Source organism: Acanthochromis polyacanthus, chromosome 4, assembly GCF_021347895.1.
Source record: "Acanthochromis polyacanthus isolate Apoly-LR-REF ecotype Palm Island chromosome 4, KAUST_Apoly_ChrSc, whole genome shotgun sequence".
Lineage (NCBI taxonomy): Eukaryota > Metazoa > Chordata > Actinopteri > Pomacentridae > Acanthochromis > Acanthochromis polyacanthus.
This window is the reverse complement of record NC_067116.1, coordinates 8,179,804-8,202,969: the sequence shown is the minus strand read 5'-3', so window position 1 is coordinate 8,202,969 and position 23,166 is coordinate 8,179,804. Positions and strand designations below refer to the sequence as shown.

Here is a 23,166-nt window from a genome sequence, read left to right as displayed (position 1 = left end):
AATAATAAAAACATATCTCTACTACTGCTGCTGCTAATAATATTAACAACTATAATTATACTATTTTCATTATTATTATTAATACTACTACTACTAATAATAATAATAATAACAACAGTTTTTGTAACATCTTCATTATATTCGGATTTTTGTCACATTCGACAAAATGATCATTTGTCGTAAAGCAATCAAACATATTTGCCACATTCGCTATATTTTTAAATATATTTTAACAGCTAACATTTTAAAACAGTCTCTCATATTTTTTATAAACCGAGAATATAGTTCAGATGCAGCTCATTTTTGTTGTTCTTTTGCTAACATAAACTTGTCATCATTTAATCAATAATGTTCAGACAGGTTAACAATAATACAAACGTTATTTAACAGGCTCATTTGAAGGATTATTTTAGTTTTTATCTAGTGTCGGCAAAACGCAGCTGGCCTAAAACAAGTAAAAGACGGGAGCACATTTGTGACATTCTTCCATAAATCATTTAAGGCCGGAGTGTCTTTGGGTTGTTTTCTTTTTCTAAATCCAACCTGCAGTGGAACAATGACGGCAGCAGCAGTCTGACAGGTTTGGGACAGAACTTTTTATTAAACATTATGAAAACAAGATTCTCAACAACGATCCACTTTGTAGGGTTTTCACTTGTTGACACGTCAGGACACGTTCATTGAATAAATATAGAAATCATATGTACAGATATACATTTACAGCACTGTGCAGAAGTCTGTTTTATTCCCCTTCTATTTATTCCCTTCGAGTTCACATTATTTTTGTCGCTTTAAGAAAAAAAAAGGAAAAGTCAAACTTCATCTGGAAAAAATAGAATTAAAGCAAATAAGATCACCGAGGAGGATTTATTGTTCGATTACAATTTTAGAAAATAAATAAGGAAATAGAGATCGCAAGAATTAAATCACGTTTGATTGTTGGTTTTCTTCACACACAAAAATGTTTGGGACGAAATAAACAAACAAAAAATTGAATAATCTGAGTTTCCTTGTTGCACTTTGCGCTTGTTTGTGGCTGTGAATGGAACATCTGCAGTCTGAACCTCCAACAGGTTGGCTGAGCATCGGACACTTCTGCACAATATTGCACATATATCTAGGCAGCAGAAAACACACGAACCAGGGATTTGTTGTTGACAGAATAATGTATGGAGTTACTCCAAGAACAGTAAACTCTCCCCACCAGGCTCCTCTTCCCTAACAATCACGCATCCTCCTGTCACACACTGGATCTTATTAAGACACGGGGCTGGGGAAGGATCCCACAGGCCCGACACATTTTTGTCTACAAATATTTAAAGTTTAAAAAAGAAAAGAAAAAAGAATCATTAAACTAAGTCTTTTTAATCATCGGGTTGATGCATAGAGTTTTAGCAGCGAATGCAGTCCTTGTCCGTTTCATAAATGAGGATTTCCGCCTCATCAAATTTACATCCAGGATTTTAAGAGTAACAGATCAAAGGTCCTACGAGTAGAAAACAAAAGTCCAGTTTGATCTCTTCTTAGTGCAGTATAGGCTTGTTTTTGACATTACACATGTTCAGTAGGAGGAGGAGGATACCATAGACGATTTGCATGCTGTAACATACAAACATTTGTATTAAGACATTTCGAATAATCCAAGCAACAAAAGCAGTTTTCTTTAAAAAGAGAGAAGGGAAAATAGCACAGGTAACTGTTTTTTTTCTCTACACATTATGTACAGGTGGAAATAAATACAGTCTAAAATCTGGCTCAGATAATCTCTTTTTGTCGTTTTTCTTTTCTTTTTAAAACAATAGAAAAATTGATTGAAAATAGCAGTTAAAGACGCATCCATGTTTCGCAGTAGCAGATTGATTTGCATTTTTGTCCGCAGTCCTTGCACCTCTGTGGGATTGTGGGAGGCAGGGGGAACATTTTGGTGGCTTTTTTTTGCATACCCAGGCCTTACTGATGGCAGAGGAGGAGGAGGAGGAGGAGGAAGAGGAGAGGACCATGGGTCATGCTTTTTCCATACATGTGTGGGGACTGTGGGAGATGACTGGAGGTTACCATACATGTCCTGCATGCAGGGTTGCAAATAGGGATCTATTAGACTTGCATTATTGAAAGGTCTCTTCTCTGCATCACAGATCGCCTCTCTTTCACATCAACAGTCTTTGGAGCTTTCTGGAGCGAAAGGAGAGGAGGTGTATTGCTTCTTCTGCTTCTCTTTCAGTTCTTTCAGACTTTAAATTAAAAAAATCTTTCTTTGTCCCAGTTTAAAGACAGAATCGTCGCTCTCTCTAAATTAAGACAGTCACGTCAAACGTCCTATTGGTTCAGTAAGACTTCTGACTAGAGAACAGTCTACAGGCTAAGTGATCCCATGTGAACAGAAGTTTAGCCGAAACATCTTTAAGACTCAAAATGCGCAAAAGGTTCACAGTCTGTGCGCATCAAATGTTAAGATGTTGAGTTTAAAAGTCTTTTTCTGTCGGGGGGAATAACTGTAAACAAAATACAAACGCAGAAAAATATAAATTAATGTAAGAAGGATGTTTAGGTGGGGGTGTAATTCAGAGTCTATGCTACAAATCATCAGTCTCTCACATGAAGAACTCGGTGTTGGCCTGTTTCCCAGACGGATCTCTCGTGTTCGCGGGTCCACCGGCATTGTAGGTCCGGCTGGCCAGCTTCTCATACTTCTCCTTGTATAGATCCCTTTCCTTGACCAGGCGCGCCACGTCCTGCTTCAGCTGCTCCACCTGGTTCTGCAGGGTGCACTTCTCGGTCTCTAGCATGTGCCTCTGCTGCACACGTTTGAAGCGGCAGGACTGCGCGTAGCCCCGGTTCTTCAGGGTGCGTCTCTTCTGCTTCAGGCGGATCACCTCCTCCTTGCTGAAGCCCCGCAGCTGCCGGTTCAGCTCCCGCACCGTCATGCTGACCAGCTGCTCGTCGGAGAAGCGGTCCTCCAGGCGGGCGTGGTGGCCGTGGTGGTGGTGATGGTGGTGGTGATGGGCTTGGTGGTGGTGCGCCGCCGAGGCCGTGGACAGGTCCTCCCCGACGTACTGCTGCCCGCGGAAGCCCTCGTAGGCCTGGTGGTGGTGGTGATGGTGGTGCGCGTTGCCGATCAGGGCCTCCACCGCGTCCTCCGGGGTCAGGTTGAGCGCCTCGGGGTTGATGTGGTGCTGGTAGCTGGGGATCCAGTAGAGGTCCTCCAGCTGAGGCTTGCCCGCGTTGCTGTGATTGTTGTTGACGCCGCTGTTGTTGCTGCTCCCGCTGCTGTTGACGCCGCTGGTGAGGCCCTGGTTGGGCTGCGCGCCCGGGCTCGGGGCGCAGAAGCTGGGCGAGGAAGGCACTGAGGAGCAGGGTGTGCTGATCGGGGTGGAGGACAGGGAGCCGGACGGGAGGCGGTGGCAGTAGCGGTCGGCCTCCGGCGGCTCCTTCTTGACCTCAAACTTCATCAGGTCAAAGTCGTTGACGTACTCGATGGCCAGAGGGCTGTTGGGCAGCTCTGCGCTCATGGCGAGGTCGGTGGCCATGTCAGTCCATGCGACGACTCCTGCCCTTACAGCCAAACCGACGGCAGGCAGCCCTCTCGGATACAGATTGCACAGAGGAATAAAAGCCTGTATGGTGTATATATAGACACACGCACACGCCCGGTGCGTGGAGCTGCTGCAGGGCCGGCGGGTGGGTGGAGAAACTTATTACGGCTGCTCGTCCCTAAGACAACTTCTATATATAGTGGCGTGAATATACGTATGCATGTAAATGAACTTGTACAGCTGCCAGCTCGCCTCCACTCGCTGCTCTTGTTGACAACTTATCCCAGGTCAAATGCACGCTTTAATACCAGGAGCCCCCGGGGCGGCTGAAACTCGAGCCCGATGAATTTGGAGACACCAACCTGTCTTGCCCTCGCTTCACCTCTGCAGTCCACTTGCCTCCTTGTGATTTACTGTCCTCGGATCTGCTCGATCAGGTATCACGAAAAGGTTTCTCTCTCCTCCGCTCGCTGTTATAAATATTTTCCAAGCATCCTTCTTCGCTTGTTTACAACTTGATCATGAAGTCCCAGCAGCGGGTTGAAGTCACTGCAGCATGGCCCGGACTGAAACTTTCTCACACAAACAGCATCAAGCAGTGTGTGGCAGTCACAGAGTGCGTAAAGGTGTGCCAAACGTCCCAGGAATCCAAAACGGAATGGCACTGTCAGACTCTTTCAGAGTTCGTATGGTTCATGTGAGGTTGCAGGTCTTAGTGGAGGGACGGGGCTCTGGTCCCTTGTTGTTGTGGTCAGTCCATATAGCAGCTTCTACTTACAGGCTCGGTCCCCACGCTCCTGCCCCCCCTTGTCAGGCAGCGCTGTTGACCTTACGTGTTGACTGTGTGTGGAATTTTATGGAAGAGGTGATAAATTCCAGTTGATTTTGCCTCTGATATTCCTCAAACTATACTCCTAATAGCTCCACGGTGCAACAACGCAGTGTCACTGAGGCGCTGGAAGGCAATCTGCACTTATAAAGGCAGCGTGGCCCCCGACCCTCCCACACAGAGGTGTGACGGGCCAATGGGAGGAGAGCGCAGGCGAACATTTGCGTTCTCCTATAGCAGAGCCTCTGCTCCGACAGCGGCCGGCCGAGAAGAGCCGAGCAGAGCCGAAGGGAGAGCAGCGCGCCTGGAGAACAGGTGCAGCAGATCCCCCCCTCTAGTGACCGAGCCAACGCTACTGCACGGAGGAGCGCGGAGTAAGATGAGAAGTCCGGGAGTTTCTCAGAGAAAAATGTTTACTCGCTACAGAGAAGCACCTTTCACCGTTTCAAAGCGCCTGTCAGCTCTGAAGTCAGATTTCACAGACAGAACATGACTTCCAAGTCTCTGATTCGTGGTAGTCCTCTAAGTACATTTAAGTTCATATTGACTTTAAATGGCTCTGCTTTACACTCCTAAAGGCTCTGATCAATAGAAAATGCATTTAAGGTTTAATTAATTGCCATATTTGCGTTTCTTGGAACTTATACTGATTTGCCAATAGGAGAAAATAAATACATTTTATCCAGAACACATTCACTGATTTCATAAATCCAGGGTGTATTTTACTTATGCTTGTACAACGTCACCCATAAACGTATGGAATGTCATTTGACCCCTAAAAAGAAACCTATTGATGTTCAGATTAAATTAGAATCAAGGTAACTGGCTGTATATGGACACTGCAAAAGGCAGGAGGTCAAAGTGGAGAAATACCACGAAAGACCAAAAAGAAACAATTAAAAATGGGAGAAAGCAATGCAACGGATGAACATAAAATATATAAGTGCAGCTGTAAAGGGAAAGAGCTGCTCCTGTAAACACAGAGGCCAGGTGGGTGAGTAAACCTGCGCGTAAAACTCCTTCATGCTGTTGATGGGACAGGGAAAAGTGAGAATATGACACCGGATAAAGCATCTTCTGTCCTATTAACTTTATTAAAAACAGCTTATTATGTCCACTGTAGTCCCCGGGGCCTCACAAAGGAGGCCCTGAGATTCCTCTGACACCACAAACCACCAAATCTATCAATCACTGATCGATTTAAGGCCGTGCGCCCCACTGACAAAAATCAATCGGCATTTCCGCGGGTCTATGAGGAGGCCGGGCTACGGCTGCGTGCGGGTTACGCGTGATTGGATGGTTTTCATTCGCAATTAAACACAAATTGCATCCCAACTCATCTCCGCGCGGATCGACGGATAATTAAGCCCCGCTGCCTTCTCCTCTCTGCACGCGTGTGTTTTTCTCTTGGGGGGAAAGACGCTTTCAGTTGGGGGTTAAAGCACATCAGAGCGGGAGGCTGAGGAGAATGTCGATAGCGCTGATAAGCATCATGGGAGCAGGACTTCAACAGGGACACCGCTGCACCTGACCCGTTTAGCCTCTTCAGCAGCGGCCGCCCCCGGAGTCCCATCCGCTCCCCGGTATGTGAGTGATATATCTGCGCTGCAAAGTGCCGATCCGAGGGAGAAAAAAAAAACAGGTGGCAGTAAGTTTCACTTGGTCAGATGTGAACAGGAAAACCTTGCACAGCTGCTGAGCTTAACTTCCAGTCCGAACTGGCCATGAAATACGCGCCCCCCTCTGCCTCAAATCTGCTGGCAAGGATGAAAAGGAGTGTATGAGATGAAGGGATGGAAATCATATCAAGGTATTTTAAGTTTAGGTGCGCTAAGTCATTAGGAGAGGTTTTTTTTTTTTTTTTTTTATCAAAAAAGCAGGAGCTGGACCTCAAACGCCAAGCTAAGCAGTCCGCATTGAAATGGCACATTTAAGAAGATCTGCTGTGGTCCATTCATTGTCAGGGGAAGGGGAGTGTCTGCGGCCGAGGGCTTGAGACATAAATTTTTGAAGTCAGGGTTTTCTTTGTGCCTTTGCATATTGGGACTTCGCTGCAAGTGCAGTTCTACCGACTTAAGCAAAACGGACATCAGCAAGGTGGAGGATCGACGGCGCGCTTTGAGCCAAAGGTAGCCAGCATCCAGACCAAAGAGAGCAGCTCCAGGAGGTGGCTCAGGGTTATCTGAGGCCTGGAGGCTCTTTGTCACCGCCGGTAAGTCACTAATGCCGCCGCGGAGGAATCAGCTTTAATTGTGCAGGAGATGTGACACGCACGCGGGCATGCGCACGGACAGTGAAGTTGCAGGGAGGCTTACTTTAGGAATGAGGAGTTTCACCACGTTTAGGAGAAAGCTTGTATAGAAATCATGTTTGTTCCCCACAGTGATGAAAGGTTTCTGGTCTCAAAGAGGCAAAAAATAAAAACGTCACAAGACCGAGTCTGGACTGAAAGGAGGAGAATAAGAAAGAACAGCAGGAGGATAACAGCAACCTGGCTCCTATTTTAGCACCTTATGATCACACTTCATTCACCAAAGTCAATGCCTAGATTTGGGAGCAGGGAGACATCTGAATCTGAGGACAGACAAGAAACAGTGAAAGCTTTAGGGACTGGACAAACTACAAATAACATCTGTTCAAACCAACACAGATTTCAAATCAGGAGCACATTATGAAACAGACGAGTAAACTCAGTGAGATCAAACATGAAAAACTTCAGATGATGGTGAGGTTTCAGCCAGCGTGACTCCAGAGACCAGCTTTGTTAGTTTTCTGTGACTTTCACTCAGCACAGTTCTGTTTTCTGTCAAACACAGGAGCATTTCAATGCTTACAGTCGTCATTAATTCCTCCCTGCAGCCCACTGAGCCATGTCTGAGGCCTACGGTGACCCTGATCAGAGGATGCGTTCCACATCCTCTGACACCTGACACCAACTCAGCCACACTGAAAGTGGTATTTAGGCCTCATGTCATCCTATTAGTGTTATCTCTGATGCTGGAAGAAACACCAATGGTTAGAAATTTTAACTGTATGTTTACCTACAAGTGAGCACATGGAATTAAGGCGGCAAAAATGTCTTGATTTTAAAATATTCACATTTGGGAAACTGGATTTAGAGAATTTACATTTTTTTTCCATTAAAAAATCCTCAAACTGGTTAATTGATTATCAGAGTAGTTGGCAATAAACTGATTATTTGTTACAGCTCTACCTCAAATGTCAGTAAAACTTCTCATTGCAGAGGAAAACTGCTCAAAAATGTTCAGTAAACTGTGACTAAAGGTTATGGCAGGTTGGATCACAAGTGTACAGTTCAAGAAGAGTTTTCTTTTTCACACCTTTGCTCCATCTGGGGGATTTCTTTCTAGGTGCTGCTACCATTCTGTCAGATCTCTGTAGTAATGTGGTGCTGATAAAATAATCTTTATTATCTGAACCTCCACATCAGTAACAATAAGGAGCTACTTTGGACTTTAGATTTGGAGTTGTGTGCCTTTTATGGTGGTCTTTGAGATACAGAAGTGATTGTGTTGTAAAACGGATGATTCAAGAACAGTGTTAATACCAAGTTCACAAAAGTTTGTAGAAAATAATGAAGAGGAGAGTTTTAAACTGTACTTCAGGCTGCAGATCATCCTTTAAGGTGTCTTTAGAAACCTTGTAGGTATTGAAAGGTTTATAGATGATAAATTTGTTTTCTGCATCATCTCTTTATAGTTTGCTTACATTAACATTCAAAAGTTTGGGGTCACTTAGAAATGTCTTTATTTTTGAAAGGAAGGCAGGTTTTTTTTTTTTTTTTACAATGAAGATATCAATAAATATATCAGAAATCCAGTCTAGACACGGTTAATGTGGTAAATGACTATTCTAGCTGGAAACAGCTGATTTTTAATGGAATATCTCCATAGAGGTACAGAGGTACATTCCCAGCAACCATCAGTCCTGTGTTCTAATGCTACATTGTGTTAGCTAATGGTGTTGAAAGGCTCATTGATGATTAGAAACCCCTTGTGGAATTATGTTAGCACATGAATAAAAGTGTGAGTTTTCATGGAGAACATAAAATTGCTTGGGTGACCCCAAACTTTTGAACAGTAGTGCATGTCTGCCTGTGTCTTGTTCTCAGGTCAGTTAGCTATTAGTAATTAACTTAGCAGCGAGGCAGGTTCTTATCTAAACTAATCCACTCTTTTATTCTGCACTGGTTTATATTGAGTATGTCTTTCATATGTTATATGTTATGACCCACCAGGAATACTTGTCTGTGTTTTTATAAAATTTCACCAGAGCACCCAAACAACTCTCCTCTTTGACTGCTAGCTCAGTTAGCCAGTCTGTCTGTCCATTCATGTTATCATAGCTCATAAGAATGAAGGACAACTGCACCAAAAGAACATCCAAGTTGTAAAAAAAAGTGGAATTTTCCTTCAGTGAACTTCAGTATAACTAAAGAGGACCAATCTCATAGAAAGGAAGCAAGCAGGATTTCTGAACACACATCATATTCACAGAAATAATTTGTACCAAGTCTCTCCAACACACACCTTCACACAAACACACACGATGAAGGATCACAGTTGACCTTTCTTTTTGTCTCTTTGGGTCTCCGTGGACAGATGATTTCTCTCCCTCTGTCTTCTCTCCATCTCTTGCGCTTTTACTAAAAATTGAAATATTGATCTTAATTAGAGTTTGCCGAGCTCAGCAGCTCGCGTTGAGGGTTTTAGACAAGAGGCAGCAGCGATCTGTCTAAGGCACTTACGTCTTCAGCGCAGCAGAAGAGCAACGTGGGTGAGGAGGAGGAGGAGGAGGAGGAAGGGGAAAAAACGTGTGGTGAGAACAGAAGAGTGATGGCTCCCTGTCTCCTGCTTTTTCTTAGAAACATGTCGAGCTCTCCATCTCTGCTCGCTGCTGTCAATACAACTGAGAGAGAAGCGAGTTGAAAAGTGACACACACACACACACCTCAAATATTCACCCTGACAAAATGTATTCAACACGGTTTAACTGGCAGAATGTGACAATCTGTACATGAAGTAAAGTTTTCAAGTTCCTCTCATGTGAGTGATGTCGGGTCCACACTGAGGCCTGATGCAAATTAACAGCAGCATAAAAAGACTGCACCTATGGCAAGTCTTTCAAACATCCATGAACTGCTTTTGTCCATCTTAGAATTACAGACATCAATGTCAGTATTAGTCATGAAAACATTTTGAATTTTTTCTCAACATACACTACCTGTGAAAAGTCTTAGAACACTCCAATTTTCCCATTTTTAAAAGTTATTTTTTTTGGCCTTTTTGGCTTTACTAGACAGGGGCAGTGAAGATGCAGACAGGAAAGTAAGGAGAAGAGTTGGGGGGAAGACACGCAGTACAGGGCCGTGAGCGGAAATCAAACCCAGGCTGCTGCATTGGGGACTAGCCCCCTGTTCATGGGTTGCCCACTCAACCTGTTGAGCTGTCCAGCACCCAATTATTCCATTTTTTTAATCGAAAATTCCACATGTTAATGTCTGGTTGTACTCTGAAATGAACAAATAAAAAAATGAAGTAAAAAAAAAAACAATTTATAAACTAAAATGTATTCTAAACCTTTGACTCATCAAAATATCTACCTTTGGCAGATAAAACAGCTGAACACACTCGTGGCATTCTTTCCAAAATGGAAATAAAATATTCTTCAGAAAGTTCTTCCCATCTCTGTTGCAGAAGTTTCCATAAATGTGTGGTTCTTGTAGGTTGCTTTACTTTCACTCTTCTGTCCAGTTCATCCCAAACCAGCTCCATGGGGTTTAAGTCTGGAGACTGTGCTGGCCACTACACATTTTCAAGCTTACCATCATATTCTTTTTTCTTAAGGTACTTCTGGCATAGCTTGGACTTAATGTTTTGGGTCATTATCTTGCTGTAGGATGAACCTCTGACCAACTACATACCAGAGGGTACTGCATGCAGAATGCTGTGGTAGCTGTTTAGGTTCAGGGTACCATCCTGGTTCCATCCTTTCTCCTACTCGACAGCGTACAAAAATTCTGCATGATGAACCGAAGATTTCAAATGTTTATTCATCAGTCCATAATACCTTCTTCCAGTCTTCCATTAGTCCATTGGTGGTGTTTCATGGTCCAGACAAGCCTCTTTCCTTATTCTAACATCTTATCAGCGGCTTTCTTGCTGCAACTCCAAGTCTTTTCTTCACAGTTGAAACTGAGACTTCTTACTATGACCACTATTAAGGTTGTTGTCCTGTGAGCAGCCTATCACCAAGCTGTTGACTCTCACAAACTTGTCTTCTGATTCTGTTGTGGCTTTGGGTCTTCCAGAACTCTTCCATAGTTTCCCCCAGTATCTGAATGCCTTTTAATGGTGAAGAAAACTGGACTCACTGACACCTTGACTTTCTTTGCAGTTTCTCTGTAGGAAAGACCGACATTTTTAAGCGCTATGATGGTCTGTCTCTCTTCTATTGTTTATTGTCTTTTCCTTTCCATTTTTATAGCAACACACTACTTTCTGCAGTACAATACTGTTCAAATAAAGCTCTGGAGGGTGTGGTGTCACGGTGTGTTCCAGCACTACTTTTATGCAGACAGCAGGGGTTGTAAGTAATCATGAAAAGTTGAGACACCTGTAGGATTTGGTTGCACCAACTTTCAAGGCTTGATCAACCTCCATTGCTGCAGAACAGCTTTAAGTTGTTAATCCATTTCTTGTTCCCTGAAAAAGGTCTTTCTGTATCATTCTGAAATGCACAATATTTTTCAGTTTGGGGTAACATTAACTTTTTTTTTAACCTTTGTCAGTTCACTACTTACCTTTGTACCATTTTAAGCTTTTCATTGGACTTGAATTACTTGAATTTCAATAAAAAACTGGAAAAACTGGGGCGTTGTAAAACTTTGGACCGGTAGTGTATCTATAAAGTCATTCTCTACAGTCTGAATTTGGAGCTTAAAACAAATGCTTGTTATGAAAATGGGCTGCACAAGCTGATTTTCCATCATAATTTATCAATAAAAGAGATATAATTGGAGTAGTGGTTGCTGGATTATAGATGTGATTTACAGATGCTTTTTTGGATGGTGGTCAAACACAACAGGAAGTTCTAAATTCTCTACAAATCCTGTGCTATTTCTACCTGCAGCATTCAGAGCACTTCAGGAATACTCTAAAAACAAAAAACAGTGCAGCTGCACTCCAGTCTGGAACGAACTACTATATCCTGTAAAAACTACAATGTCACAGCCAGCCCTAGTGTTCTGTATGGGATCAATGCTACCAAATGTAGCAGACTGATGCATGCGTATTGTATAAAAAGAACAACTGGTCTTGCTAGATCATATTTAGGTCTTAATTAGGTCTGGATGTTGTCTGGACCCATGGAATCTAAAGTAAACATATTCCTGCCTTTTAAGAAGCATTTTTCACAATACATTCAGCAGTCTCACAATGTCACGTGAACATAGTAAACTTAAACAAGACCAGAGTCAGCCTAGAGACACACAAGTAACTGTGAGGCTGCTCTAGATGCTTTGAGCTGAATGCTAATGTCAACATACCAACAGACCCATGAGGGCAGTTTTAACATGCTGATGTTAAGCAGGTATTAAGTTTGGGAATGCTATTGGTGTTGCAGACATTTGGCCATGACCTGATGATCACATGAGAGGAAAGGCAGCCTCAGATCACCACAGTCTTTAGACTTCATCCTCTGTTCACAAGGAAGGGATGCCTGCACCAAATTTCATGTCAATCCATCCAATTGTCGAGATATTCAAATAATATTTGAGCGACACTGCCCCCCACAGAGACATGTCACTAATTAAGCTATGCATAAGCCTTTATAAAAGTGGTTTAGACGTTGAAATGTCAGTCAATCAGCAATAGGTGACTTTTAGCTGCTGGAACTTACAGATTTTATAGAAATGGTACAGATGTTTCCACAAAAGCTCCATAATCAAACCATTCAGCCTTTCTGTTTTTGTTGCTGTGTGCGATCAGACAGCTTTGACTGTGTTATATGTTAGCCTGTACACTGAATTTTGTGTTGTTGATGGTGATGTTGGACAGGTGAAGAAAGCTACTTGATGAGCAACACTGAGTGACCAGAAAACTGACACCCATTGTTGAGCTGAACCAATCAGTGTCGAACCAGCAGCTCTTTTTTTCCTTTCTGAAAGAGGTTCTGCAGAGGCGGTTCTTGAGGTCGGAACACATAAAAAGGTTTGAACTGTCCGAAAATGACCCACAAGCTTCTGCAGTGCAACACTGCCTATTCATGTGGATCAGTCAAGGCAAACTTTGATGCCTACATTTTTCTGTGATCTCTTGTTTTGTTGGACAGTGTAAATGATCAAACCCTACAGACATTGTCACTTAAAAGATATGTCCACGTCTTTCATGAAGAGAGCTTCATTTTATCATTTTATTATCATCACCAAGGCCTAAACTAACAATAAAAGGATCTAAAGCGGCAGTATGTTCATGTGGCTCACTCCTTCAGGCTGTAAAATTCCATTGTTGCATTTAAAAACAGTTAAATGCACATACTTGAGTCACACATGGAAGTGACATGTTTCCTGACACTGAGGCTTAATCCCTTATTAGCTTGTCAAATTAGCAAAGAAGTGTAAACACAGAAGTGTGTCACTGAGACCAGTGACAACCTCACATGTAACTACTCTCCTGGGATCAAAATGCAGTTGCAGCCTTGTTTCATAATGAACACACTGCGTTCATCACGACGGGAAATTAGTCTAACAGTTTGTTGATATGCAACATTTTCTGAGCAGCCCGTCGTGAAGATAAGAAGTTACGATTACTCAAACGACATGAGTATAAAATAATTATCCGAAGAGCAGTGGCACAAGATGACATTTGAAATTACTTTTGTGGACATGCTCTGGGATGCGTTACCTCCGGACAAGAATGAGCACTCAGGTGCACACCCACTCCCACATATACAGTGCCACTTCTTCATTCTGCTGGGGGATGTCTGATACTGTACAGCACAAGTACATGTTTCTAATCTATAGTGTCACGCCGCTTGTTTACTGAAATCATGCCTTGGTTAAATAGCTTGTTAATATTGCATATCTGTGACTTAAACATACAGACTGAGTAATAATAATTTTATTAGTGGAGCCTGTGCTTTGCGGGAAATCTGAGGAGTTACATCTCTGCACTCAACCACTGACATCACATAAGAACAGATGAAGAGAAATAACGGGCACAGAAATAACAAACGCACTGGAAAAACTGTGTCTTTGTGTGACACGTGGAGGAGCTTTGCTGGTGACACTGTTGGGATTTATTCCAAACTGAAGGCACACTGAACCATCATGGCTACCACAGCATCCTGCAGCCACATGACATCCGGTTTGGTTTAGTTGGACCACCATTTATTTTTCAACAGGACAATGATCTGACCAAGAAGGAGATGATGGAGTGCAGCTTAGGTGAGATGACCTGGCCTCCACAGTCACCTGACCTAAACCCAATCCAGATAGTTTGGGATGAGATGGACCACAGAGTGAAGACAAAAGGGCCAGTAAGTGCTCAGCATCTCTGGGAGCTCCTTCAAGACTGTTGGAAAACCATTTCAGGTTCTATCTCATGAAGCTCATCCAGAGACAATGCCAAGAGTGTGAAAAGCAAGAATCAAAGCAAAGACTGGCTATTTTGAAGAATCTAAAATATAAAACATGTTTTGGCTTATTTCACTTTGTTTTTTGTTTACTACATAATCCCATATGTGTTCATTCATAGTTTTGATGCCTTCAGTGAGAATCTGCAATGTAAACAGTCATGAAAATAAAGAAAAACCTTTAAATGAAAAAGTGTGTCCAAACTTTTGAATGATAGTATAGATTTTGTGCAAAAAATGTGGGGGTACCAAATAGATGGTAACATACCAACAGCACCAAAAGGCCTATTTGCAAACCCAATAATTTAGCCATCAGGAGAACAGTGCATGTAAAAGATCATCAGATGTGCTATTACACTGTCAGACACAGGTAAATGCAGGTGTTGTCTTTCGACCACATCTATTACAGACCATATACTGCACTTTTGTGACAGTTGAAATATCATTCAAAGCTTGTCGTGTTAATTCTACCTCAGTGGGGCTTTAGTGTAAATTGAATCATGTAACTACATCATATGTCTGGCATTTAAGCGCAGTTTAAACACATGAAGCAAACAAGAAAAAGAGTATTGTGTACACTTTCTCTCAAACACACAGAGACACACTCACAGCATGGTGAGGATGAAGTCACAGTGCGCTCATGTGTCTCATGTCCGGGCTTTAAAGTGAGGGGCACTGCTGCTTCTGTCACCACCTTCCCGACGAAACCGCTCACAAACACGCTTGAGTCATGTGACGACATTGCTGCTCCGAAAGAGAAACACACTCACAAGCTATAAACACTTTCACAGCACTGGCTTCACATGTCACAAAGAGTCTGTGAAACAAACACGGGTGAAAAGCTGATTCTTTATTTTTCTTTTTAAAATTTACAAAACCTGATGAAAAAAAACTGTGCTGTAAACACCCAAGTATTTACGTAAACCAAGTTTTTCAATAAAGAAAAAACTCTCAGGCCCTGAGTGAAATCAGTCAAAGGGAAGAGACAGGAATATATCTGCCAGGACAAACCTAAAAATCACTTATCAGTAAGATCTTTTCACCTCCATTGTTGCTGGTCTCTGCAGTCTTACAGCCGAGGCTTGATCTGCAGCTTTTTCCCTGTGAAAGAAAAACAAGAAAAAAGCATAAGAAGAAGAGCATTTGTAAAAAAAATAAAAAAATAAAAAGATCCAGTTATAAAATGACAAATTGTTTGCATGTGCCCATGTGTAGCACACTGATCTACTGTATGTTAAAATGCTTGAAACCTGCTGAAATGTTGAGTGATGACATCTCAGCTGATGAGTAAATGAGGACAAGAACAGGACAACAGCGATGGATGAAAATGTGTGTGTGTGTGTGTGTGTGTGTGTGTGTGTGTGTGTGTGTGTGTGTGTGTGTGTGTGTGTGTGTACACAAAAAGAGTGTGTGTGTGTGTGTGTGGGGGGTTGTACTCTGGCAGTGATACATTGCATCTGGGCTAATTTATGCAAAGTGAAGAGGAGCTTGTTTGGCCGAGTTCCACCTTTAATGAGGATCTGGGCGGTGCAGTGTGTTAGTGACAGACTAGAGTGTCATTAGTAATACTTTAGAGCACAAACCAGCCGGACAGCAGGGGTGGAGGATGAGCAAATGATCAGTGGTTCATCTGCATGTGTCTTTCTGTAAAGCAACAGCCTAATTCAGGTCTTGGCTGTTTTCTCCACAGAAAAGAGCAAAAGAGAAAAACTTTTCCCATTCATTCACTTTTTCTGGTTTCCATGTGTTTCTTAGTCATTAAGAGGTAATCTAAAATGCTAGATGTTATGCAGGAGAGGTTGGAACCCTGTGAGGAGACAGCAGCAGCGGCATGCTACCAAAATCTCATGATATGAGCAAGGCATCCATTTTTACTTACTGGATATACACAGCATGCAAGGATGGACACCTAAAAGAATCCATAAAACTAGTGGTGGGATGTGACAAATTTTTTTTGTCTAATTAATTAGAGGCTTTGTAATTATTTACCATGAATAATTGCATTCAAATAAATTTTGGTTGATGATTGAATTGATGAATAGACATATACGTGAACAAAATTGTTTGTTCCATTTATACACACGTGGACAAAATTGTTGGTACCCCTCAGTTAAAGAAGGAAAAACCCACAATTCTCACTGAAATCACTTGAAACTCACAAAAGTAACAATAAATAAAAATTTATTGAAAATTAAATAATCAAAAACAGCCATTACTTTTGAATTGTTCATTAACATAATTATTTAAAAAAACAAACTAATGAAACAGGCCTGGACAAAAATGATGGTACCTCTATAAAAGATTGAAAACTATTTGACCAGAGTGACATGATTAACTCAGGTGTGTCATTTAATTGACATCACAGGTGTTTCCAAACTCATAATCAGTCAGTCTGCCTATTTAAAGGGAGACAAGTAGTCACCCTGCTGTTTGGTGAAAAGGTGTGTACCACACTGAACATGGACAACAGAAAGCGAAGGAGAGAATTGTCCCAGGACATCCGAAAAAAAATTATAGACAAACATCTTAAAGGTAAAGGCTATAAGACCATCTCTAAACAGCTTGAAGTTCCTGTGACAACAGTGGCTCATATTATTCAGAAGTTCAAGACCCACGGGACAGTAGCCAACCTCCCTGGACGTGGCCGCAAGAGGAAAATTGATGACAAATTGAAGAGACGGATCGTTGGAATTGTATCCAAAGAGCCCAGAGCAACCTCCAAAGAAATTAAAGGTGAACTCCAAGGCCAAGGTACATCAGTGTCAGATCGCACCATTCGTCGTTGTTTGAGCCAAAGTGGACTTCATGGGAGACGACCAAGGAGGACACCACTGCTGAAAAAAACTCATAAAAAAGCCAGACTGGAATTTGCAAAAATGCATGTTGACAAGCCACAAAGCTTCTGGGAGAATGTCCTTTGGACAGATGAGACCAAACTGGAGCTTTTTGGTAAGGCACATCAACTCTATGTTGATAGACTCAAAAACCAAGCATACGAAGAAAAGAACACTGTCCCTACGGTGAAACATGGAGGAGGCTCAGTAATGTTTTGGGGCTGCTTTGCTGCATCTGGCACAGGGTGTCTTGAAAGTGTGCAAGGTACGATGAAATCTGAAGACTATCAAGGCATTCTGGAGAGAAATGTGCTGCCTAGTGTCAGAAAGCTTGGTCTCAGTCGCAGGTCATGGGTCTTCCAACAGGACAACGATCCAAAACACACAGCCAAAAACACCCAAGAATGGCTGAGAGAAAAGCGTTGGACTATTCTAAAGTGGCCTTCTATGAGCCCAGATCTGAATCCCATTGAACATATGTGGAAGGAGCTGAAACATGCCATTTGGAGAAGACACCCATCAAACCTGAGACAACTGGAGCTGTTTGCTCATGAGGAGTGGGCCAAAATACCTGTTGACAGCTGCAGAACGCTCATTGACAAATACAGAAATCGTTTAATTGCAGTGATTGCCTCAAAAGGTTGTGCAACAAAATATTAAGTTATGGGTACCATCATTTTTGTCCAACCCTATTTCATTAGTTTGTTTTTTTAAATAATTATGTTAATCAACAATTCAAAAGTGATGGCTGATTTTGATTATTTAATTTTCAATAAATTTTTATTTGTTACTTTTGTGAGTTTCAAGTGATTTCAGTGAGAATTGTGGGTTTTTCCTTCTTTAACTGAGGGGTACCAACAATTTTGTCCACGTGTGTATTTATATGCATTTTTCATCTGTCTACTACATTCAGAGATTACTGCAAACAAAGTGCAATTATAGGGATTATATTCAATATTTTCCATTTTATTTGTAAACTCAAGCACTTTTCAGTCTTGAAGAGTGGTTTATTATGGGATGGCTACAACGTTTGCTGGTACCAGGACTGTTGTAGGTTGTCAATTTCTCACATCCCATTCATTGTCTATGTGAAACGCATCGCATCGCATTGCATTGCATGCTGGTTGAGTTGCAGCATGTTTTGAGCTTTTTTAATCCTTAACACGTCCGCAACTCCACGTAGATAAATTACATCATTTAAACAGTCACGCCCCATCACAGCCCTCCTTCTCAAGCAGAAAATTTCTGTGTTGCACACCTCCAAATTTTTCTAACAACGTGGACTTAGATGCGTGGAAAATACGCAGTCCATGGGAAAACATGGCAGAAGAACAAGAGCTCCTAGCAGCAGAAGTATAGAAATACAAGCATCTATACGATTCCTCACACAGAGATCACCGTGATAACTGAGTTACGAACAATTCATGGCGTGAAATTAAAACTAACTGCTGAACTGCCGCTTATTGGTAAAATGCCATGGTGTAAGAGGTGGAAACACTTGCAAACCTCTACTCTAGCTTAGTATTGTGGTCAACGTGTTTACAACACACTGCCCCTTGCAGTTTGGGAGCAGATGCCGCACAGAGTATAAAAGCCACACGTGTTCTCTCATGTGGATTTCGAGTGTCTCATTTCTGCGTGTCACATTTGTGCAGGAAGTATAGCCTAGACTGTACGGTGAGTCTGCCTGGAGCTCATTTTCATGAAGTAGAGTTGACTTCTACTTTATGCAAATTCGACAGTGGAGTTCGGACGCATCAGGAAATATTCGTTAAATGTCTAACGCATCCGTTGTTGAACTAAAACGAGGCCAGATTCAGCAACTGCACAGCTTATTTATGACCTCAAATGCTTTCAGAAATACTTTTTGCTGAAGTATTTGTATGATAAAAGAAAAAGTTTGCCGCCATATTGGTCTGATGCTTCTACCGGACTGAAGCTAAAGCACAGTCAAGACCAGCTAGCGGCCAACTATAGTGTCCTGTGTATCTTCTTCAAGGCTGGAAAACAGATTTTAGGTTCATGACCACCACCTACCGAGTTGCAATGTGCATCAGTTTTACCGGTGTACCAGAAATTAGGGAATTGACAAAGGTGTAATTATATGTGCTATTTTTTTCGCACATTATTTTTTCTGTAATTAATCAAAGTTAACACGTTAAAGTCCTAGCTCTAATAAAACTCAAAGAAAAAAAATCCCCATAGCACCCACCGAAAAATCCAATGACGTCTATTGCAATGGTATTAGTATAAATTTGAGCTGTGAATGTATATCTGTGGAGAGGGTCAGAGGTCAAGATGACTCAGGTCAGGTGAAAGGTTCTGCTTGTTTCCAAGAAGAGGAGGTGGCACACTGCCCAACATTAAAACCACCTGCTCCACACTGTGTCAGTCCTCTTCGTGTAGTAAACTGTGTTATATTCATTGTGGCCTGAAATCCGTAGACCTCTGAAGGTACTCTGAGGTGTCAGGCACCAAGACCACTGAAGCAGATTTTTATGTTCATGAGAAGTCCATGGATCACACTACATTTTCCAGCATATCCTAGAAAAGGTGATCATATTGACATCTTAGAAATAGGGAGGTCAAGTCAACTACTTGAACTGTTGTGTATCTCAAATCATTCCTGAACAATGTAGAAGTGTATCAAGGAGCATTATGCTGCTGAAAGAGGTCAACACAATCATCAGGGAATACTGTTGTCATGAAGTGGTGGATATGGTCTGTAACAGTGTTAAAGTTGTTGAAACATGTTAAGGTAACATCCACATGAATGCAGGAATCAAGGTTTCCATGCATTACATAGCTCAGAGCATCACACTGTCTCTACCAGGTTGCCTTTTTCCCAGAATGCATCCTACCACCATCTTTTCCTCAGATAAATGACACACAAGCCCCTGGCCAGCAACAGTATCTAAAAGAAAACGTGATTCATCAGACCAGCCCAGCTTCTTCCACTGTTCCACAGTCCAGTTTGGACACTGTAGGTGTTTTCAGACATGGTTCAGCATGGATCCTCTGATCAATCTCATCAACAGCATCAACAGCTGCGTGTGTTCTGACATCTTTCTATCGTAGCTTCAGGTTTTCAGCAGTCTGTGCTACTGTAGCTCTTCTCTGGGATTGGACCACGTAGACAAGCCTTCGTCCCCCAGGTGCATCAGGGAGTCTCCACAACCCTTTTGCAGATTTTCAGTTTTCCTTCTTTGGAATGTACTACCCACTGCATACTGGAAACACCCCACAACAGCTGCCTTTTTGGAGATGATCTGACCCACTCGTGTCGACATTACAATTTGGCTCTTGTCAATGTCTGTCAGACATTTTTCTGCTTTCAACACATCAATTTGAAGTACTGACTGTTCACTTACTGTTTCATGTAACCACTCCTTGACAGGTGCCACTTTAACCAGATAATCAATGTGACTCACTTCACCTGTCAGTGCATTAATGCTGTGGCTGATCAGAGTATAAAACCTACAAGAACTGGCTGGCCAAGAATGAAAAAGTAAACGTGATCCGAACCAGAATCGCTGGCAGAATTTTCTGGTTAATAGAAAATACTGACAGATTTGTTACAGTCTAGCAGGACTGTGATCAAGCTGACAGAGTGAAATAGTTCCTGCTCAGGTTAATGTGCAATTCAAATACTATCAACATTCATTACATTTCAATTATGTAAATAGTTTGAAACTTTAAGTTTGAACAAATACGGGGGGGAAAAAACCCTGAAACAAAGTACAAGGCAAACTTCAGAAAAAAAAAAAACAACTGAAAAAACTAAGAGGTTCAAAGTAGTGTTAATTTAAGAGACTTGTCCTCAGTAAATCTAAATCACTTGATACGTGCAATTAAAAACTGATCAAAAAAATGTTAAAAAACTATAAATAAAAGTAACTGTAAATTAAAATAACTGTAAATCAGAATTTGATAGTTAAGGGAGAAATTGGAACTGTGTCATATGAGTTGCGTGATGTGTAGACAGGTTGAACACAGGTGGTAGACGCAATGTGTGTGCGTGTGCGTGTGTGTGTGTGTGTGCGTGTGCTGAGCAGGCTGGGGCAGGTGGATGGTCGAGCCTGGGTAAAGACAGGAAGAGGAGGTGGGGAGACTGGGAGGGATCAGAGGAGGCAGCCTCTCTCCTAATCCTCTATCTGTCAAGTCTGTCAACAGAGAGCTCAGCTGTGCCTCCGTCCAGCCCAAAACCTAAATATTATTGCCTCTGTCCTCAGACCATTATTATTGTTCCTCCCCTTAGCATCATCATCACACACACTCTACAGCCCAATTCCAGTCCTATGAATTAAGAAACTGGTCCTGTTCCTTTCACAACAAACAAGACGTTTTTATAAGTCATTTGTGGACAATACTCCATATCGTCAGCACTTACACCAAGTAAAGCAGTTATTTTTTGGGATTATTCTTATCTGAAGATATAGAATTCAGCATGGGTTGAACCTATCAGAAAACTTGAGATACTCGGCCCCGATTAATGGCGAATATCCGAATGACGAAGGGCCGAGTCAAATACTGATCGTGCGACATCATCCAACGGGGGTATCCCAATATTCGGATCTCAAAATAAATATTCGGATACCAGAGTAGTGACAGAATATTCGGATGTTCAAGTCCAGCCCTAGAGAAAACCAGACAAGTTATAAACAAGCCCCATATTTAACTATCCATCCATCCATTATCCTCATTAGGTTCGCGGTGGGGCTGGAGTCTATCCCAGCTGACTGAGGGTGAAGGCAGGAGACACCCTGGACAGGTCACCAGTCTATCACAGGACTACACATCGAGATAGACAACCAAGCACGCTCACATTCACACCTACGATCAATTTAGAATCATCAATTAACCTGAGCGTGCTTTTGGACTGTGAGAGGAAGCCGGAGTACCTGGAGAAAACCCATACATGCACAGGAAGCGTATTTAACGAGATTATCTAAAACACTTGATTTGGAAGTAAACATAGAAGTGAGTGCAGTGACATGACTGCATGTCAGTAACACTGTTATTTTCTGAGAAAATCAACCATTTTTGCCAAAGTTCCCAGGTCAAAGTTGAGCTAAGAAGTTTGCAGATTATTCACAACAGATAAACTACAAAAATGTGTGTTTTTCTCAAAAAAGGTGCAAGGTTTGTGTGATATGACCAGCTGATTTCCCTGCAGTCTTGTTGGGATATCCCCAATTGACAGGAATGATTGCCCAAAACAAACAAATAAAAGCAAACAACAAACATCCACTTGTCAGAGAAAATTACTATCCTTTGTTGTCTTGGTTAAAGCTTCAAATTGGTTGGAATGTTCTGCTGGTATGACAAATGTTGGTTAGGTTTAATCTAAAATGTTTTATATTTTAAACAAATCTAGCTCATTCTCAACCTAAATGTCTACAAATCTTTATAGGTGCAAATCACTAAGTCAATGCTTTTGACGACTTTTAAAGAGGGCTGGTCTCATACAGCTGCAGACGGTGGAGTTTTCATGACATATCGTGTACATTTCTTTGACTACTGGTCATTCTGAAGAGCTCTATCTTTGTTGAGTTCTGCATGTTTCTACCCTTGACTTGTGAAGTGTCCACTGGTGGTGTGTCTGGTGCATCTGCCTCCTCTGGAGAGCTGGACAGGGAGATGAACGATGGCAGTGCCAGAGTGGGCGTCCCTGAAGCTGTCTGAGGGTCCTGTGGCATGACGACAGACAGACAAGGCCTAGCAGAGAAAAAAAACAGAATTAGCCATGACCAACCAAAGTTTAAATGCCAGTAAGACAGACGATGATATGAATCAGTAATAACTGAACACCCAACATTTTGTGTTTCTAACCTTTTCAAAGGCTCCTTAGGGCGTGCTTTCTTGGCTGGAGTGGTGGAGGTGTTGCTGGCGCTTCGTTTGACTCGTTGGCGGTGTTGCAGCTTACAGCGGGAACCCCGCGGGCAGGAGCCAGTTTTAGAGAAGTCTGGACACACCAGAGTGTGCTTCTTCTTACACTGGTGGAAAAATACACACAACATCAGGTTTAACACAGTAAAAGAAAATCTCAAAGGCTCAAACAGAAATAAAAAAATGCAATATTGGGGGAACTTGCTTCTGGGTGCTGGTGGCACATCCACAGAGATTCATAGCAGAACAGTTCTTTATAACAAGACTTCACCTGTCAGTGGTTTTAATGTTGCGCCTGCTCGGTGTGAGGACATGTCTTTATGCACTAAAGTTAATTGTTGCTTTGTATTACTGTTCATTTTAAGTTTTTACAGCACTCTTGTTTGGCTAATCGCAATTTTTTATGTTGTCTGTCAACATAAAAAAA

General features: G+C 42.1%; 2 protein-coding genes across 2 annotated transcripts in view; both read right to left on the bottom strand.

Annotated features, from left to right (window-relative positions):
- Positions 1–581: 581 nt before the first annotated feature.
- mafaa (v-maf avian musculoaponeurotic fibrosarcoma oncogene homolog Aa) lies at positions 582–8,155 on the bottom strand. The gene has a single exon (XM_022208418.2). It carries the CDS (start codon positions 3,525–3,527, stop codon positions 2,592–2,594), a length of 936 nt encoding a protein of 311 aa, XP_022064110.1. The 5' UTR covers positions 3,528–8,155; the 3' UTR covers positions 582–2,591.
- A 6,696-nt stretch (positions 8,156–14,851) lies between these two features.
- zc3h3 (zinc finger CCCH-type containing 3) overlaps positions 14,852–23,166 on the bottom strand; it is an 87,093-nt gene continuing 78,778 nt past the window's right edge. The window contains exons 10-12 of the mRNA XM_022208417.2: positions 22,683–22,846; positions 22,420–22,568; positions 14,852–15,117 (exon numbers count right to left, since the gene is read on the bottom strand). Coding sequence (XP_022064109.2) covers positions 15,086–15,117; positions 22,420–22,568; positions 22,683–22,846 — 345 coding nt within the window. The 3' untranslated portion in view covers positions 14,852–15,085. The remainder of the gene's footprint in view (positions 15,118–22,419; positions 22,569–22,682; positions 22,847–23,166) is intronic.

Coding starts and splice junctions, on each gene's coding strand:
- mafaa (XM_022208418.2), bottom strand. CDS start 3,527: ATGGCCACCGACCTCGCCATGAGCGCAGAGCTGCCCAACAGCCCTCTG.